Below are 19,254 nucleotides of genomic sequence, written 5' to 3' on the forward strand. Positions count from 1 at the left end.
TACCTTCTAGCAAGACGACGCAGATTATCTTTGAATATGTAAAAGTACATTGTAAATAACTAAGCCGAGTCATTTCAGTGAGTTTTCCAAGTTTGTTGACTACTTTGCTTTCCCATGGATGGGTTTTTTCCTATTAACCAGAAGTGGTATTACTTAGCAATGAACTCCTTATCATTGTAATACACATACAAAATAAACAAAATAAAATATCAAGAATCAAGATGGTTTACCGTACTATAGAACTGAAAGTTTGTTCCGAAATATCAATAGAGCATTGGAGAATAATAAGAAAATCTCGATGAATCTGGTTGTTTACATTTTTCATCAGAAGTAATTAGCTCTGGTTCAATTAAAAAGATAATATAACAACAACATCAAACGATAGCAAACTTTTCTGATGAAACTTGATTTACTAATAAAATAGCTAATTAAGACAAAAATAAGCTGTTTTCTCTATACTCGTGGCTTGAAAGCTAATTTACAAACAGAAGAGGTTCAAATGAAAGTATATTTTGAAAGTATGTTTGTGTAATGAAAGTATGTTTTAACTGAATAACAGTAAATGAAAACAAATAAATAAATCAAGCCCAATAAATGTGTGACGTAACTTCTGAACGCACTCTCATTTATTCCAGTCTTCTTTCCTTGTCGCACACATAACGTCAAACTAATTCAAACAAATGAATGAATACAGACGAGAGTGCTGTACGAAATTACTTCCTTCACAAATACATAAGTTGCCGCTCCGCTGCTGTTAAACGCGATTAAAACTACAGTGAAACTTTTCGCGAACTTTTCTGCTCTCAAGTAATCCGTCCAGGTGAGTTATTTATTTTAAAAACTTCTATATTTTTATACAATAATCAGGTCAGGTGTGCGTATACCTGTTGTCCATAAATAATGCAACAAAATTAAATTCAGGAAAGTTGTAAAGTTTTGTTTGTTTGTAATGCCCTTTTCATTTTGGTCCGGTTATAATGTTAATTCATAATTTTATGAGTGGGACCACATGGTTTTGATTTACGATTTATTTTTCTACGTAGTTTATGAAGTGATATTAAAATCGCATGTCACATGTAGTCGTATTACGGCTAATTTGCGACAATTGCTGTCCAATTGGGAAATCCTGATGGTTAAAAGCAAGGTTAGGTCATATGGCCTCGCATTTTGTTTGATTTTTAGAACTTGTTGACATTTAGCATGGTTTTGTTTTGATAAAAAATCACCAGTCACATGTCAGTGTCATTTGTTTTTTTCTTAAGTATTTTCCTATGGCTTCATTATTTTTATTGAACTTTGGAGTTCATTAGTTTTATTGAACTTAACCATGCAGTGTAAGTTGCCTCTTGTTATAAAAATAACAAAATCGTACAAATTAATTACTGGTAGCAACTAGTGTTTTATTAAATGAAAATGAAATCTTTAAAAAGAAAGGTTCATTTTAATTAATATACATTCTTTTGATAATAGTTCCAAAACTTTTTTCTAAAAGAAAAACCTGAAAAGTTTCATTTGTACTATAAAATAGAAAAAAAATATATTTTTATATTAACAGTCTTAAAAATCAAGCTTAATCAATACATTCCGTATTCTTACTACAATGTTGTGTGATATCTTTTAACAAATGAACTGGACACAAAATGATATTGATTTGTTTAACAAGCCATGTGATGAATTGCATCATAGTGATTAAGAAATTATATATAAGAATTGACCGTATATATTGTTTAAAATCTGATATTTGAAGTTAACGATTCAATATAAAAGAAATATTTTTGTCATAAATCTGCTCATAAACTGATAAACACCATTTCAACTTAAACTTACTTTTATGTCATTAATTTCATATCTTTACAATTTTTCTATCTCTGATAAGTACATAAGTTTACTCTGTTGTATGCCAGTGAGTGGATCCACATGAGACACAATTGATTTTCTATTGTTTTATAAGTAGCGGCAAACAAGCGGTTAATTATTGTATTTCGAAGTGGTCTTACAGACCAATAATTCTGTCCTCAAATTAATGAATTGATTTCATTCATTCCACATTGATATATAAATGATGTATAAAAAAAAGTTTTATCAAGAAAATAGGTTTTATCCAATGTTTTTAATTCAGACTCAATTAAATTACATTTTGTATCAGCAAATAGCTTACAATGGCCAATAATTGGTGTTATTGGCCTACTTATTGCCTGCCCTGTCTATCAATAGGTTCATGCTACATAGATATTAAAGAAAATAACACTATTTGCGCCAATCTTGTTATTTACAATGCAAATTAGTATGGCCTTATGTTGTTTATGATTATCTAAAGGCTGTAGGATTAAATTGCTTTTGCCAGTAGAAGCAATGAACTGATTTGACATTGACATGGAATGAGTACTTAGAGGGATAGATAGTGATCTTTTGGGCGGTGAGTTGCGGTTACAAGGACCAGGGCGTTTGGAAAAAATTTAGGTTTATTTGAAGGCTGGTTAAATTGGATCTATAGTCAACTAATACTATTTAAACACAACTAATATTTCCTCTCATTTCCATTCTGGCAACTCCTTCAACTTATTAATTTATTAGTTCTATGTTCTATACTCTATAACTCCCTCAAAAATAAATAGATATATATTTTGCTCTCTCGTCTTTTCCATTTTGAAAAAAATTATGCAACACTTATTGCAAATTCAATCTTCAGACTGACAACACTAAAGTGCCCAATAGTGTTGCCCAATTTGCGAATTTCTTGGGACAGTTGCAACCTGTAACAATAGCCAACAGTAATAGATTATTTCTAACAGTTTTCTAAAAGGTTGCATAAAGTCTTTTGTGATTAAATTACTTATTTATAATGTAGTGCAAAACTGAAAGTAATTTCTAGACTGAGAGTAACTTGGTGGCATTTCTCAATATTGTTTTCGTATATTCTCGCCAGTAAAATCTTTAATTAATATTGTAAATGCGAAAGTACCTAACAGTCTGTCTTTCTGTTCGGCTTTCACACCAAAGCTAGGAGTACCTACTGGTAGTCCAGAAGGGTACTTTAGATTTTGGTGCGGGAAGTAGTTCCCCCGAGGCGAGAGTGGAACCGCGGGTCACAAGTAGTTAATAATATAAAAATAAATGTACATACGCAGCATATAATATTAAAAAAATACACAAGTACGTTATCGTTCTCATTTGAACTGTTAATCAAGGCTATACTAGGGTCTCGCGATAGAACACAAATAAGTCGCGATACGCACTCGGTCCATACGCCTTAAACTTACGTCATACGAAATCGCGTGCTTCTGCTATTTGAGAATATATTTTTAGCGGATTTTTTGCAGAACAAGTAATACCCGCGGCTTGTATAAAAAAGAAAACGAGAGAGATATTGCTAGAGTTGTACATACATATACCTAATTATTTTAAAATTATCGATTACTCTCACTCCCACCCTAAGTTTTCTATCGGTAGGCAGAAATCGTTTGATCTCCGATCTCCCGATCTTACCTATTTTAAGGAAAGGCTAGTTGTTACTAGCAGAAATGCTCTGAGTTCATATTTTTTCTGAATGGATCTTTAAAATAGCCTCTTAAATTCTCATCTGCCATCTATATTTGTGTTGAGAAAATAGGTCCTTTCTTTCGAAGTAACATGAATCTCATCGCATGGCAGCTATTTCGGCCAAGGGTTATTAGCTGTTATAATTCCAAGCGAAGAAAATGAACAATAAAATAAATACACCTGCTCTGTAGAATGTTGTTACTTATTATTTCGTTTTATAAATAGCTCATATAAAAAGCGTGTAATTAACTATGGAAAATAACATTGGTTAAGTCAATTCCTCGCAGAAAAATCTATGTTGGAACTCAAAAGATTTCGGTCCAAGGGATGCAGCTAAAAATGTTATCATCTCACATGGAATATCTTTTATGTAAACAATCTATTGTATTAGCAAGGAAAAATGTTATTTGATAGTGCCTTAAATAATTATAAAATCTAGGTATCTACCTACTTTATATTCTCTTAAGGTACTTGCAAAAATTGCTCAATAACAACCGTACCCACTGTAGTACGATTACATCACATCACAGCCAATCTATCGTTCGTTATGATGCAAGATAGTTCTTGTAGCTACCAGAAATTCAATCAGGCAGGTACCTACTGTCTGTTGCAACCAAGTCAGTGTCATGTTATAATGTTGCACTAGAAAATATCAGGTCGCATGTAAGCCGTCGCTGAGAGATTTGGCCGAAAAGTCCCGTATTCAAGGACCATTTTTGCGCAGAAAAGTGAACTGATTCATAAATATCGATAATTAAGTATAATCTTCTGCTTCACAACTAATTATCACTAAGACACCTACACTATAATTAGTGCAAAAGTTTGCAAATCAAGAATCGAGACCTGCTGATACAATACTTGCAAAGGTCAAAATAATCTCACCGTATATCTTAACTGTGACAAAAATATGTGCACATGACTATGTTTATATTACTCGAGACTACTAAATATAGTGAGGCACTGTCATCAGCACAATTATTAATGTTGTGTTAATTTCCAATAATCTTATCGTGCGCTTGTTTATTGCTCCCCCTCGTGGAAATGTACTTAAAGTCACAAGATAACTGACCCCCTACGAGTCAAGCGTCTTTTGTAATGACGACACATCGCTGGCGTATTGCTAATGTTTATAAATGTTCGGAATTCGAATCGAAAATTAATGTTTTTGTTTTGTACGCACTCATTTCTTGAGTGTTTCATCATTTGTTTCTTTTTGATAACGATTCATACGTAAGATGTGGCCAGTCCGCTGTTTTGCTGATCGCCAATTGTTTTTAAGGTTTGTTTGAAATGAGAAAAATATCATGACTCGACATGAGCGACAACTTCTTCAGTAACTAAGAACCTACAATTTTCGCCCTGAATCTTGCATAAACCGTGCCGCTTAATTGATAATATCTGCTAATTCATGCTGAGCAAGTCGAGATGGTAAAGACAACTTAATGTTGCTAAGAACATTAAGGCCTTATATGGTACAGGTACAGTTTACTAACTGTACATAAGGCCAATCACAAATCCGGATCTAAAACCGCAAACTGGATAAGACACCGCAAATCAGACCTCTAATGCACAAATGTTTTTACAAACTATAAGCTTAGAAGTTTTGTGAACTGTACGCACCGAAATTTATGTCAATTATGCAATAACAACAAGTAATAATATTGACCACTCCGATTGACGTCTTGTTTACATGTGGAAAGATGGACGGCAGTCTTAAGCCCAGTATCTCAAAGGACGGGCAGGCTATCGACATTACAGCTGAACTTTTCCCTTCCACAATTAGTTGTGAACTGTTATTAATTCGCAATTAACATTTTAATGTACTAGTTTATTAATATTGTAGTTGTGGTCCCGATACGATCTAGTTGAGAAGAGAATTTCGAATCAACGATAAAGAATTCTATAGCAGTTGGCAAAAATCTTGTGAAGGTTGTTCCTGAGTTCCAAAAACACGTGTGACATGTGAGATAGATTAATTTGTTTTTAGGCTACCCTCACCCCTGCCCTCCTTTTGACCCACAAATAAAGAAACTACGCAAATATTTAAAATTATTATTAACAATCGCTTAGCAACTTATATCGGTCAAATTATCTCTCTCCGAATATCGGATGACGTCAAATATATTATTTAAACATTCCCTTGACGTCATAATTTTAAATCGGAACTTACGGCCGTTCCCAATACTTAATCTATCGATTGTTTTGCTTACTAGAGATAGGAGATATGATGATATGGGGTTAATAATGTCGAAATTCTATCTCTATTGAGCAAATCAACAGATAGGATATTGGGAGCGGTGGTTAGTGGTGGAGAAACTGTCAGTTGTTCGAATGTGAATTTAGCACATGTTTTTGTTTTATTATCGAGCAATTGTAATGTTATTGGCATTAAAAACTTGTTTGTATATACGTTGGAGTCGTTTATAATCTAAAGTGTTAAGGGAGTGTGGTTAGTTTGAGTCTCAACGTCGCTGTGTGATTTCGTGCGGTCAGAGCAATTAGTGACCTCAGTGTTTGTTTTGATTTAAAAAAAAACTTGCTTATTTTTGTCGTCACTTGGTGATAGTTGTTAACATGTAAGTGAAAATACAATAGAAAGTATTTTTTATTTTGCCATTTTGGATCGTCATGAATGGTTAGGTACTAGCTTTAGGTACCTACATTAAACCTACCTGTTCTTAATTAAAAACAAACAATATATATGTTAAGTTAGCCTTTTCCTTAAATCTTACGGTCCTTGCGGTCATACCTTGAATGTGAATAAGTTGAATAAGTTTTTACGAAATGGAGTATAAGAATATCATTTGGTCCTTCGAACTACAAAAAGACCAATACCGGCCGGCGAGTCATCTAAAACTAAAGATGTAAAAATACTTGCATTGGTCCTTGTAAACTACAAAGGACCAAACCGACGGGAGAATCATCTAAAACTATTTTTTTATAATAATGCACGAATGTAAAAGGGACTTCAAAAACGCACTCCTTAAATATTTAACGATACAAAAATGTGGAAGACATCAGAATTCAACATATTTCTTTGTCCTTTCCAGAAATAACATGAACGGTCCAGAAGGACCATCTTCTTGCTGCCAAGGCGGCTGCGAGAACCTCAGCAACACGCAGGCAGCTATGGAGCGCTTAGGAGTCGAAGACACTCCTGGCTGCGAAGCCAAGATGAATGTAGGAGAAGTCAAAGTGAACAGTAAACGATTTGGCAGAGGAGCTGTGGAATCAGGTTTGTGATTTTGCTTTTTTTTTGAGGATGGTAGGACCAAAATATCATGTGATGTAGGAGTTGGAAGTTTATACGACTAATTAAGCATTTGATACTGAATTAGGAATGAACTGACACATACTTGCAAATTAAGATGTGATAAAAGTGGACCACCTTTCTTGCTTACAATACTTATCTGCATAGCTGCTTAGTAATACATCAATGAGAACAGTGTGCGCGAAAATAAAAGCTCTCTCTCTTGAAAGTAAAGATTTTGAATTTGAAACTTAAACTAAACACATCGGATACCATATCGCAGCCCAATCTTTTTTAACCTTCCTCAATTGTAACGCGGTGTACAAATAGTTACATTTTCCTTTTCCATTCGAATACCAGTACGTTCCACCAGTTTAAATTATCTTGCCGGTTGACATCAAGTAGTCACAACATCTCATCGTCGGGACAACATTTGCAATTGATTAGAAACATAAACGTTTTCTTTTTACGATGTCTCGTTTGAAGAGACAGTCGATTAAGCATCCGTTCAAAGTACTCGATACCATTAAAGTTTTTATTCGTATTGACGGACATTGCTGCTTGTATTAAACTCTCCTCTATTTATTGCCTTTTCCTTGTTCAATGTAATTGCTACATTGCCTTCTGCGGGCATTACAAACGTAAAAGAAGAAGTGCAATCTGATGTTACATAGATAAAGCCTATTGCTATTTTTAGTTTATTTCTTCAGGTTCTCACTATTTTTACTTATCATCTTCAGGTGATGAAATATCGAAGGCATCACTGAGTTGGTTAACCACAGTTCAAGTTTTCAGTGATAGCATTTTTTGATAGTGTGCTAGGTCATAGATCTCTACTATGACAGACCAGTGAGTTGTTGCATCTAATATCATAAAGCTGAGAGTTTGTGTGAATGAGCTAGGAACTACTGGACGGATTTGAAAAACATGTCAGTGCTGGATACTGCATTTATCAAGGAAGGCTGTAGGCTACTTTTTATCCCCGGGCGCGGTGTAGTCCTTCGGGACGCGAGGGAAACCGCGAGCAGAAGCTGATGCTTAATAAAGGCGTTGTAATAGTTACTTAGCACTTACTAACTTAACCATGTAATAATTCCGTATCGGACGTAATATTTTCTGCGATGTTATCATGCTGCCCTACAATGGACCCCTTATCGGTTACCTTGAGATGACCATGCTGTACGGCTATTACCAATATTTTATCGATATTTTTTTATTGACGTTTCGTACAATGCCTTCTCTTGTAGGTCCATGTATTAAGAAGAATGATTTATTTTGGGGTAATAATTTCTTCATCATTACGTTCAGCTGCATGTGTGTGTATGTCTGTTCGCAAATAACGAAATACTGAACGGATTCACATGAGGCTTTCGCCAATAGAGTGATCTTTATTCATTCATGAGGGATCAAAAACAACTATTACGCAGCCAAGGCGAATTGCTGGTTCTGTTAAGGCGACGAATTGGTCAACAATAATTCCATAACCGGCACGCGCATCTAAGGCGCCAAAAGGGGTCGGAGCGTCTGAGCGGGGCGAGGATAACAATACGCGCGCTAGCTTATAACTAAAAGTCGTAAGCGACAAAATGGTTTTGTAATTTTATTATTTAGAAATGATAATTTGATAAAAATTCCTTCTACAATTTTAAAGAGTATGTATATACTCAACTACTAAAAAAGTTAAGAGGCTTAAATCGGTCCCGTTTGCCCATAATATGTGAATCTCTTTTTACCAAGAGGTATGTTTGATATATTTTTCTCTGTTATAAAAGTTACCTAATCATGTTTCTACGTCTAACAAAATAAGGTTTATATCATGAACTTTCAGGTAACCAAGTTGTATTTTGATCCGTTTTGTATTTACTGAGAAAAATTGAGATCCTTGGCGCCAAAAATTCCAATTCGTCCTCTTAAGAGCAAACTTAGCATTTTTAATACCCCCCACATTTGTTTAATGGTACCTAATGTTGTATGTTATACAGTTTATACAACCATGTTTCGCCTAACCATTGTTGATTTCACACTTGGTATCTTAATTTTTATTGCCCCTTCGCAATTAATGCTGCGCCATGGTTTTAAACGATGTCATTTCGATATGTATCAGAAAACAGCTGATTGTACAGAAAACCTTGCTATATTGCGTCATTAAATATACATACAGTTGTGTCTAAAAAACATTAGCAAAAAATTAGGCCGCAGATGTAATAGTCAACACGAGATAAAGTTTGGTCCCATCGACAGTAGCCATTTTGGTCCTTCTCTCCGAAAAAAGCTGTGTTATCATCTCATTATCTCATTTAGCTTAACACAGTATTATTCCATACTCTGATCTAAAAAACCTTTAGATAAAGTTCGGAACTAAATATTTCCTAGTGTTATCGTGTGTATTATTATCGCCGTTGATGAAACTTCAGACTTCAGAGGTCAATATTACATGATCAGCTTTTGTTTTGATAAGGACCACGTGGTGCATCGATGATTGTTATTGATTAATTATTGTTGGCACGTGGTTTGAGATGAATTCTATTAATGCGCATACCTTTTCAAATAAAAATTACTGCAATAGCAAATCAAGCTATCTGTAAAATTACAGCTTAGACGGACCTGCCGTATTAACTGTTGACCTGCCGCGTGTATTTCTGCTACCGGCGCTCGTAACTTTCCTGCTTGTATATGTATATTCTGCTGGCATACCGCTTGGCACCAATCCCATGACAGTGTGTCCTACCAGGGTCAATACCTGGTTGGTCAGGAACATGTCTTGAAGACGAACATTAACTTCGGTCCTAATTGGTCCTAAACTGGTTATTACATCACTGGTTACTGGTTATGTTTATTGACATGAAATAGGACATAAATAAATGATTTATTTACTTTAGTCAGTAGGTAACTCCACAGCCAATATTTCGCAATAATATTCCAATCAATGCTTGTTATTCCAGCTAGCATCATATTCTGGTTTGGCCCGGTTTTAACAACCAAAGTCTCAAACGCGGCAATTTTTCCGCAACAGATAACCCTCAGAGAATACTTTAATTTAATTTTAATGACGATAACTGATTTTGTACTCAATTAATTAAGAAATGAATGGAGATAAAACGCGAAAAAGCTGAGTCGATACTAATTGAAGACCATGAACCATGAATGAATGATGATTCCATGAACAGGTTTATAGTGTTAGGATATTACAAGGGCTTAACTGTAAACTTTATTGATAAATTGGGGATAACGATTCTTGGTAGGCGTGTTTGTAACATTGGGTAGATATAAATAATTTATCTGTCTTGCGCGAATTGAAATTACAGGTGTGCGGATCTAAAGACCTGCAAGTATATATTATGTTTTCTGAATGTATGTGTGAGAGAGAGAGCTGGTCTGGGGAGAAAGACCATTTTGTGAAATAAGGCTTTATTTAAATTTCACATGTCAATACAAGTCCATGAAATGACCGACTGCAAACTCCTAGACTACAGAACCGATTGACAAATTGGAAGTTATATCAATACGAGTCTCACACAAATATGTTTGTTACAGGGTTGACTCACGAATGTGGCGTGTTCGGAGCCATCAGCACCGGGGACTGGCCCACCCAGGTGGACATACCCCAGGTCATATGTCTAGGATTAGTCGCGCTTCAACACAGGTAAGATCAGTTAATTCAGCCTTCACTATGTAGAGGTCTTCTTGATAGGTAGGACTTTCTTTTTGGAACCTAGGACCAAAATTATGAGGGTTTAGATCTGCATATTTTGGTCTGCATAAACTCTTTTGTCAACTAAAGTACTAGGTATTTATCATCTTCTTTTGAATAGGTACCACTGTCCGTAAGCAAAAAAAAAATCATTTTACTGGATTATCTAAGGATCAAGCCTTGTAAAATCTTTGCTTATAAGTAACAGCAGGGTATACATAGATCGAAAGTTAATATATCGTAAAGTTAAGAATATCTTTGTCAAGTGAGATTCATGGGAACTCTTACCAGTTTATTGTCATTTAGTTAGAATTACATTGCATATGAAAGAGTTCATTGTTTTATTAAACTGTTGCCTAAATAAATACAACTAACATCCGCCCTTCATCCGCCAAACTTATGAATTTTAAGAATCCGGGGAATAACCTTAACAACACAGAAAATTATTGTACTTACAATGTTACAATTCTGCACATTCTATAAAGTTTTTAATATACTTATTATAGCGGAAGCAAAATATAAACACGGCATACATAAACTCCACATAATCACTTCAGCTACCTATCTCTATTGCCCTTTGAAGAATATATGATGAAGGAAGTACTCGTATCACAAGGACCAAGATTTTAACAATATTGCAAATTCCTCAGAGGTCAAGAATCCGCGGGTATCGTGACGTCAGAGGGCAAGAGCGCGCGAACCTTCAATACGCACAAAGGTATGGGGCTCGTCAACAATATATTCAACGATGAAGCCATGAAGAAGCTTAAGGGAAACCTCGGCATTGGACATACTAGGTAAACTTAGTTTTTACTTAATACTACGACAATCTAACTACATACTAGTAAGATAATCTCGCTCGTGGCTAACAGCCGTTCCAAATATTATTTCAGTCTAATTTGCTTACTAGAGAAGTTTAACATTAGCCCATAAAGTTTCGTCAAAGACCTATATACTCTAAGCAAAGCAAATAGACAGAATATTGGGAAGATCAGGTTGGTCGATGGTGTCTATCTTGACATATTCTTCCTTGTTTCGGTAGGCACGTAAAATTCGTGGGTCCCGGCTGTTATTTTAACTGTAATTTGTTATGTGTATCGGGTTGCCCGTGTAACTGGATTGAGGAGGTCAGATAGGCTGCCCCTCCATATAAAATACTCGGCTACATCTGATTAGACTCCAATACAGATATAGTTGGGTAATGTCCAGGCAGAAGATTAATGAACCCTCATTTATACAGGTATTCGACGTCAGCAGCATCAGAGGAGGTGAACTGCCAGCCGTTCGTAGTACATACGGCACACGGAGCGCTAGCTGTCGCTCACAACGGAGAACTGGTCAACTGCAGCAGCTTGAGGAAGATGGTGAGTTTAATAACTTTTTGAATGCTCTTTTTATTTTTACTGACTGCATATTGTACCCAAGTAAATAATAGTTTTTGGCCAAACTTAAAATATAACACAGGTTTTTTGTAAAACACGTAGGTTCCCAATTAGACCTCGTATGCATACAAAGTATATCAAACTTTTCTGGTTTTGCGTATTTTGTGGACTTTTTCCTTAAACTAATATTATTCTGATAGATTTTCCTTAAACTTTTCCCTAAACAAGTCAAGTACCTATTTATTATGTCTTAGGTATTACCGACGTAAAACAATGCCTACATGTATGTCATTTAATAAATGCTTTAAAAAGTTACAAGACCTGTTACTTTAGTCTTTAGAAATCCCTAGTAAGTAGAACAAACCACTGCATCGTCTTTATATTTAAATCCTTTATACAATTTTCTCAATAACTTCCAGGTGTTAGGTCGCGGAGTAGGCCTGTCGACGCACTCGGACTCGGAGCTGATCACGCAGGCGCTGTGCCTCAACCCGCCCGAGGGCGAGACCAACGGACCCGACTGGCCCGCGAGGATCAACCATCTTATGAGGTAACTATAGTTACAGGTCTTGCAAGAAATTGTTGGTTATCTAATATAATTTTACCTGTATGTGGTGACACCGCCCTCTATCAAGTGCTAGAGCTTTTTATGACACCGGTAGGTAGGAATTCCAAATGAATGGATTGTGTGAAAGTAGATATGGTAAGAAAGAATGTTACGTGTGAGATGACGGCAGATAGAGGAGTATGGAAGGAGAAAAAATGCTGCGCCGACCCCATATAAAATTTGGATAAGGGCAGGAGGATGATGATGATTAGGTAGGAAGTCCAAAGGCACATGGCAGAAAGGTTATGAAATACCTGGATTATTCATATTCATTCGCTCCAGATTTTCATTGATTGGACATCCAGATTCCAAAAAAGCTTAGGAGCCTTTGCGCGCTGTAGAAATCCAGAATATTTGCTTGATACATTTACCCGATCGGGTTTTGTCGTCGGTTCAAATAATAGGAGGCTGGATTAAAACCCTTTCAACAGCATCAAATATTTTTGTTTCACAGACTGGCTCCCCTCAGTTACTCCCTGGTAATTATGCTGAAAGATAAAATCTACGCGGTCCGCGATCCCTACGGCAACCGACCGCTGTGTCTCGGCAAGATATTACCTCTAGGATCTTCATGTAAGTACTACTAAACTATCTGCGGATTTCTATAAGCTATCTATCCATAGTTTTGTGATTGGAGATTGAATTTGACGTAATTTTAACAGCTAAAAAGCTGTTAAAATTCAATTTCTGATAACAATATTACGGGTAGGTAGGTTATGAAGATCAATTGTTTATGATTAATATAGATAATAATCTCTTATATTTGCACAATTGAATTGAATGTATTCATGAAAATGGGTACTAAAAATACATTATAATCTCATGGTTGCCATAATTTTGATTGTTTATTCCAAGCTGCTAATCTGGGATGAATGCATGTAAGTTTCTATCTACACCTCATAACTGGGATTTCAACGTTGACAACACAAGAAGATTTTGTATTTTTACCCAAATGCACCAGAAGAGGGGATATCTTTTTCATCGTATCCTTGCACACTTTAAATTAAAGTACCAACCATTTCTTAACTGTTTAACTGATATTTTATTAGCGCATTTGGCTCAATATTTCTGAAAACACAAATAAGAACACTATAAAACTGTTAACAAGGTTCACAAAATAACACCAATATTTAGTCAAATATGCCAGCATGATAAAAACAACTATTTACTATGTATGTGACTAAAACCTACATTGTTATGCACAAAATGGTAATAAGTGAACATTTACAGATGTCTACAAACAGTCGTCGGCGCAGCATGCGGCGGGTAATGCATGACACATTTCATTTATTATTCACATTATTTAAATAACATGATCTTCTACCATTCTTGGTCTGTCACAATTCATTGATTGTAATTTCACTAGCATGGGCGTAGCCTGTTTGCCACCTAAGAAGGGTTTCGAAACCTCAGATCTTTTCTTTTGATCGGGCCTAGAACAAAATATCAAGGGAAATGAAAATCTCCTTTTTGACATTCGGTTAAGTATTATTTGTTAAGCGACTCCTATATCGTCTAGGAAGACAGCACAAAATGTTGACATCATTGTGTTATCATCATCTCATCCTTTCATAGTGTTGTCATGTTTATGGGTTGCACAAGCACAAACTACCTCTATATCAATGCAATGTTAAAAGGGTAACGTGCATGACATTAACAAACATATTTTCTGGCTAATATAGCGTCAATGTTAGCAAACATACCTAAATATCGAAATATTTCACATTTTTTTTCTTGGCGGAACTAAGGCCTTCGCTTAAAGTGTTTCAAATTGTTAAATACTTGATTTATTCTTTTAGATGTTGGTTCGGAAAAATAATATTGTGTTATATATTTTAGTTTTAATGAACGGCTGTGCGAAGAACGGCGTGGAAGACAAGGCTGAAGGATGGGTCGTGTCGTCAGAGTCATGCGGATTCCTCTCTATCGGTTAGTATAAGTTATTCACATACATAGTTAAATAATAAACTTGGAGTCTAACCACTTAACCCTAGATAATACATAGTAGTAATGTGTTAACATTTTGGACTTACGAAATAAGCAAAGATATCCAATACATATCATTTTATGCATCAAAATTTTGATTAAGCCACCTCGAATAGGTATATTGACCTGATTTCTGAAGACTTATCTTCTGTTCCCGTCACAATTTCTCAACTGGAAACACAATGTCTTTTTAACATGTAAAAATATACCAAAACATGACCTTATTTTTCCCACTACAGGTGCTCGCTACGTCCGTGAAGTGTTACCGGGCGAGATATTAGAGATGTCTCGGCACGGGATTCGAACCGTGGACGTGGTGGAGCGGCCGGCCGACAAACAGCAAGCCTTCTGCATATTTGAGTATGTCTACTTCGCGAGGGCCGATAGTATCTTTGAAGGTAAGAATTTAGAAAAAAACACATACTTATTCATATTTCTCTTTGTACTTTTTCTTTTATAGGACGTTATTATACAATACATAATTAAAAATCTGCTTTCTTCACAATTTAGTTTTGCGAATTTTGCGTTAAAATCAAAACACCAATAAAGTATACCTATAATTTATTCAGACTTTTTGTATCTATGCAGGGTGATTTTTTTTTTACTGATTGCAGTTTCGCTATGTAGACATTTAAGGGGACAGTCTGAAAAGTTATATCGATGTTTCGTTATTATATTTAGGTTCCACTTTACAGTGTTTTTCATAATCTATTTCTTATTTTCGCTCTTAATTTCCACTTCAGGTCAGATGGTATACTCGGCCCGCATGCAGTGCGGCCGCATGCTGGCGCGGGAGTCGGCCGTGGACGCCGACATCGTGTCCTCCGTGCCCGAGTCCGGCACCGCCGCCGCGCACGGATACGCTAGACAGGTACATACATAACAACACACCATGCATGGGCTGTCATTTGACCACGTTAAGTCTCCAGCTACATGCACCGTGTACATGCACCCTTACCCTGACGACCAGTCCTACCATGGAGGACAAAATAACGAGAGTCCTACATAAGAATATTGGGTTGCCCGAGTAACTAGGTTGAGGAAATCAGATAGGAAGTCCCTTCTTGTAAGACACAAGTACTCAGCTGCATTTGGTAAGACTGGAAGCCAACCCAAACATAGTTGGGAAAATATCAATAGAACACGATGTAAAGTAGCAGACAGCTTTCACCAAATGAATTTGTCCTTCTGAAGTTGGCTTCAGTGCCTAATCTACCTAACCTATTCCCAACTACATTTGGATTGACTTTCGGTCTTTAATCAGTCAGTCTTCAGATTATCCATACAAGCACTAAAGCTGTTATTGTTATGTACCCCAACTTCCATACAGTACACAAAAGTCAAAACTCACTTTTTACCTCTCCCCCACAGTCAGGCATCCCATTCATGGAAGTCCTGTGCAAGAACCGCTACGTAGGCCGCACGTTCATCCAGCCCTCCACGCGCCTGCGACAGCTCGGCGTCGCCAAGAAGTTCGGCGCCTTGTCCGAGAATGTTCGCGGCAAGAGAATTGTGCTCATAGACGACTCTATTGTCAGGGGGAACACTATCGGACCTATTATTAAGCTGCTCAGAGATGCGGGGGCTGCTGAGGTAAATATTTGTCAAATTATTTATTGTAAGATCGATAAGAAAAGATCATCATCAGCCTCGTCCTCCTGCCCTTATCCAACGCATGTATGTATTTATCTATTTTATCTTTTGGATAAAAAAATAGATAAATACATGCTTACATAATTACAATGCTTTGGCTATTGAAATCAGTTATTAGTATTGAAAACACTGATTTAAGTTACACCACGGAATAAGAAAGGAATACATTACATTTTCCATAATTTTAATTTACTCCAAGTATCGTAATAAGAGGGCGAGTGGAGTGGAGGTTTATTTAAAATTAAATTACAAAATTGCTCTCTCGCGTAACGAAATTCTAAAACCATCAAGACATATCACTCTACAGATTACAATACCTAACTATATTCTTCGCAGGTACACATAAGGATAGCGTCTCCGCCGCTGAAGTACCCGTGCTACATGGGCATCAACATCCCCACACGAGAGGAACTCATCGCCAACAAGATGGACTCCTTCAAACTCGCTGAACATGTTGGTGAGTACATAAGTATTTCTATTTGGTACCCTCTGAACCCTTATGAAGTTAAAATCTATCAATTTTAAAATCTAAGTAGGTGATAGTAAAAACGTGCCCAAGAGAAAGAAAAGTTTACAATACTTTTTACTTTTCATGAACTACTTTCGCCATCCTAGCACCTATTCAAATGATAAAATATTTTGAAGTAGATATATTTATAGTGCAAATTACTTCGTCCTTTCTCACCAACTGTGTACATTACATACTTATAAGACGACATAAGCTCTCTCTTCATTTCTCATGAACTGTGCACATAATCTAACTTTATAAATTAAAACCAATAAATGCTAACTAAAACCAACCTTATCCCCAGGCGCAGACAGTCTAGAATACCTAAGCGTGGAAGGCCTAGTATCAGCCGTTCACTACAACATGAAGTCTACTCCAAGCGACGGACTCGGCGGACACTGTACTGCCTGCCTCACCGGGGAGTACCCTGGCGGAGTGCCTGATGATGACTGGTGAAGTGAAGAGTGATGACGGACGGTGATGAGTGAACGGTGATGATGGTGAAGTGTGTGTGTGTGTGTTTTGTGTGTTGGTGTAAGTGTTTGCAGAGGTTCTGTATAGTGTTAAAGAGAAAATATAGTAAAGCAGTGTTTATACCTAGATACCTACATAAAGTATACATAGAGTTACGGCTAATACTGAATCATTTCTCTTGTTATCGACTAATGTAACATCCATAAATATATTGTTCAGATTATGCACTTATCTATTTTAGAACCTCTAAAAACAATTATATTGACACAAAAAATATTGTTAACGGAAAATAAATAATGTATACTTATCGTACACATAAACTGTAATAAATTGGTGATTGTTGCGATTAGAAGAAATACCTAAAAAAACTACTTTGTTTGTGTGAATGGATAATATTTTTCTACAATAAGTATGTATTTTATTTACAAAATATTTTTGTCTTCATATTTTAGAAGTTATCGAATATTGAATATAATTTATGAAGTTAATTGTGGAGGTAGCCATTAGTGCCTTATTATATAATAAGATAAAATATGGCGTGGTATGTGAAATAAGGTAAATTCTGTCAAACATTGTTAGAAAACCAAGACATGTATGAATCTACAGTAGTTCATTTTATAGACACTATATTTTTTATGACATAAAAATCTCACTTTTGTCTCGCATTTTATATCATTAAGAAAAATACCAGGTTTATCTGTTCTATTTTCTCAATGAAATGTGCATTTGATTCGAATTATACCTCGAATATTAGATATTATTATTGTTTTAGGTAAAGTCGTGCTGGCTACGACTATAGAGTCTATCAACTAAGTACTCTACTGGTAATATAGTTATAAGTAGATATTTAAAACAAAAAAAAAGAAACTATTTTTAAAGAACATTCCTCGAAAATAATTTTACTATATACATATTTTTTGTTATTTTGTAGTTGTAATTCGAAAACCTATGCAGCATATAATATTAGTTATATATTTTAAATTGGGTATATAGAATATTTTATCAGTAAAATCTATAAAATAATGTATGAATCTATCAGTTTTGATGATAATTTCGTACAAGTTTATATTAAGTACACAAACAACTAAGATCTTTGTCTTAAATGTAAGTTTGAGCTCATGTTAATTTAGTGGCTTAATAAAACCTTTTTCAAAAAAGTTCCTGCTTCCAAAATGGGATGTTTTTGGTCATAGTTTATATTCAGAACATTCCATAGAGCCACTCTTTCGACCTTTGTTAGTTAATTTTGTTTGCAATGTTACAAAATTGAAGAGCCTAAATATGTAAATGTATTTTACATAAATGTTTTTTTTTTCTATATGCTTGTGGTTTTATTTTCAATGCCCTAAAATTAGCCCAGTCTATTTAGACATGTGAAATAGCAAAAAATCACATAGACCTGGATTTTGGTGAAGACTTGCCCATAGATATAATATTACTAAACAAGATTGCGCACGCTCAAAATATATATTTACGAAAATGAACTCTATTCTTACGCAATAAGGTACTAAATTGGTTGCATAATACACAGAGGCAAATCCGAGCCGAGGGGGATAGTTCGAACGGAGGCTGTTTGTCTCTTTCTAACACCTTGCCAGCATAAAAAAATGTTGTGATCAAAAGTTTTGTCTTCCCAAAAAACAATCGAATCACTTATATTTTTATCTTATTTTAACAATTGTAAGTCAACAAATTAATAACAATCGCATTAATTTATTCGTATTTATTATTAAAACATAAACAACATAAATTTTTATTTTGCTTTTTTTTTATTTTCTAGCGGTAACCCTGAACATTCTTGGCGCGTAATCAGCATTTAAAATTTTGTTTATATTTTTTTGAATTAAATCAATTTAAACTATTAAAATGGTGAAAAAGTGTTGCGTTTCTACTTGCAAAAGTGAATCCTATGGTGGTTGCAATATATCGTTCCACAGGTTAGCTAATAATAACATTTTCGTAAACCAAACAACTAGGGTGCCCATGAATTCTTGTAACGAGTCAAAATATGGGTGATGGATTTTAAGGTCACAAACTGCCTAAGTTAAAACTTCAATACTAATCTGTGTTTAATAATCTTAGCAAATTCAGATTTGTCTCACATAGCTTAATCTCATAGTCACCCTATTAGAAAGGGACAGACAGCCTCCGTACTAACTGTTT

At 35.4% G+C, this 19,254-nt stretch overlaps 1 protein-coding gene across 4 annotated transcripts; it reads left to right on the top strand.

Moving 5' to 3' along the window:
- The first annotated feature begins 661 nt into the window (after positions 1–661).
- LOC124636771 (amidophosphoribosyltransferase-like) lies at positions 662–18,411 on the top strand. 4 transcript variants are annotated; one of them, XM_047172911.1, is made up of 14 exons: positions 662–820; positions 6,591–6,775; positions 10,325–10,433; positions 11,132–11,278; positions 11,722–11,845; positions 12,283–12,413; positions 12,925–13,043; positions 13,701–13,736; positions 14,310–14,399; positions 14,696–14,854; positions 15,200–15,327; positions 15,828–16,049; positions 16,446–16,566; positions 16,922–18,411. In XM_047172911.1, exons 2-14 carry the CDS (start codon positions 6,598–6,600, stop codon positions 17,071–17,073), a joined length of 1,716 nt encoding a protein of 571 aa, XP_047028867.1. In that variant the 5' UTR covers positions 662–820; positions 6,591–6,597; the 3' UTR covers positions 17,074–18,411. The 4 variants fall into 4 exon arrangements, with proteins under 4 accessions (XP_047028867.1, XP_047028891.1, XP_047028882.1 ...); XM_047172926.1 differs by lacking the exon at positions 662–820 and adding an exon at positions 5,312–5,502; XM_047172919.1 differs by lacking the exon at positions 662–820 and adding an exon at positions 5,982–6,116.
- The last annotated feature ends 843 nt before the right edge of the window (positions 18,412–19,254 follow it).

Source organism: Helicoverpa zea, chromosome 2 (assembly GCF_022581195.2).
Source record: "Helicoverpa zea isolate HzStark_Cry1AcR chromosome 2, ilHelZeax1.1, whole genome shotgun sequence".
In the NCBI taxonomy this organism is placed as follows: domain Eukaryota; kingdom Metazoa; phylum Arthropoda; class Insecta; order Lepidoptera; family Noctuidae; genus Helicoverpa; species Helicoverpa zea.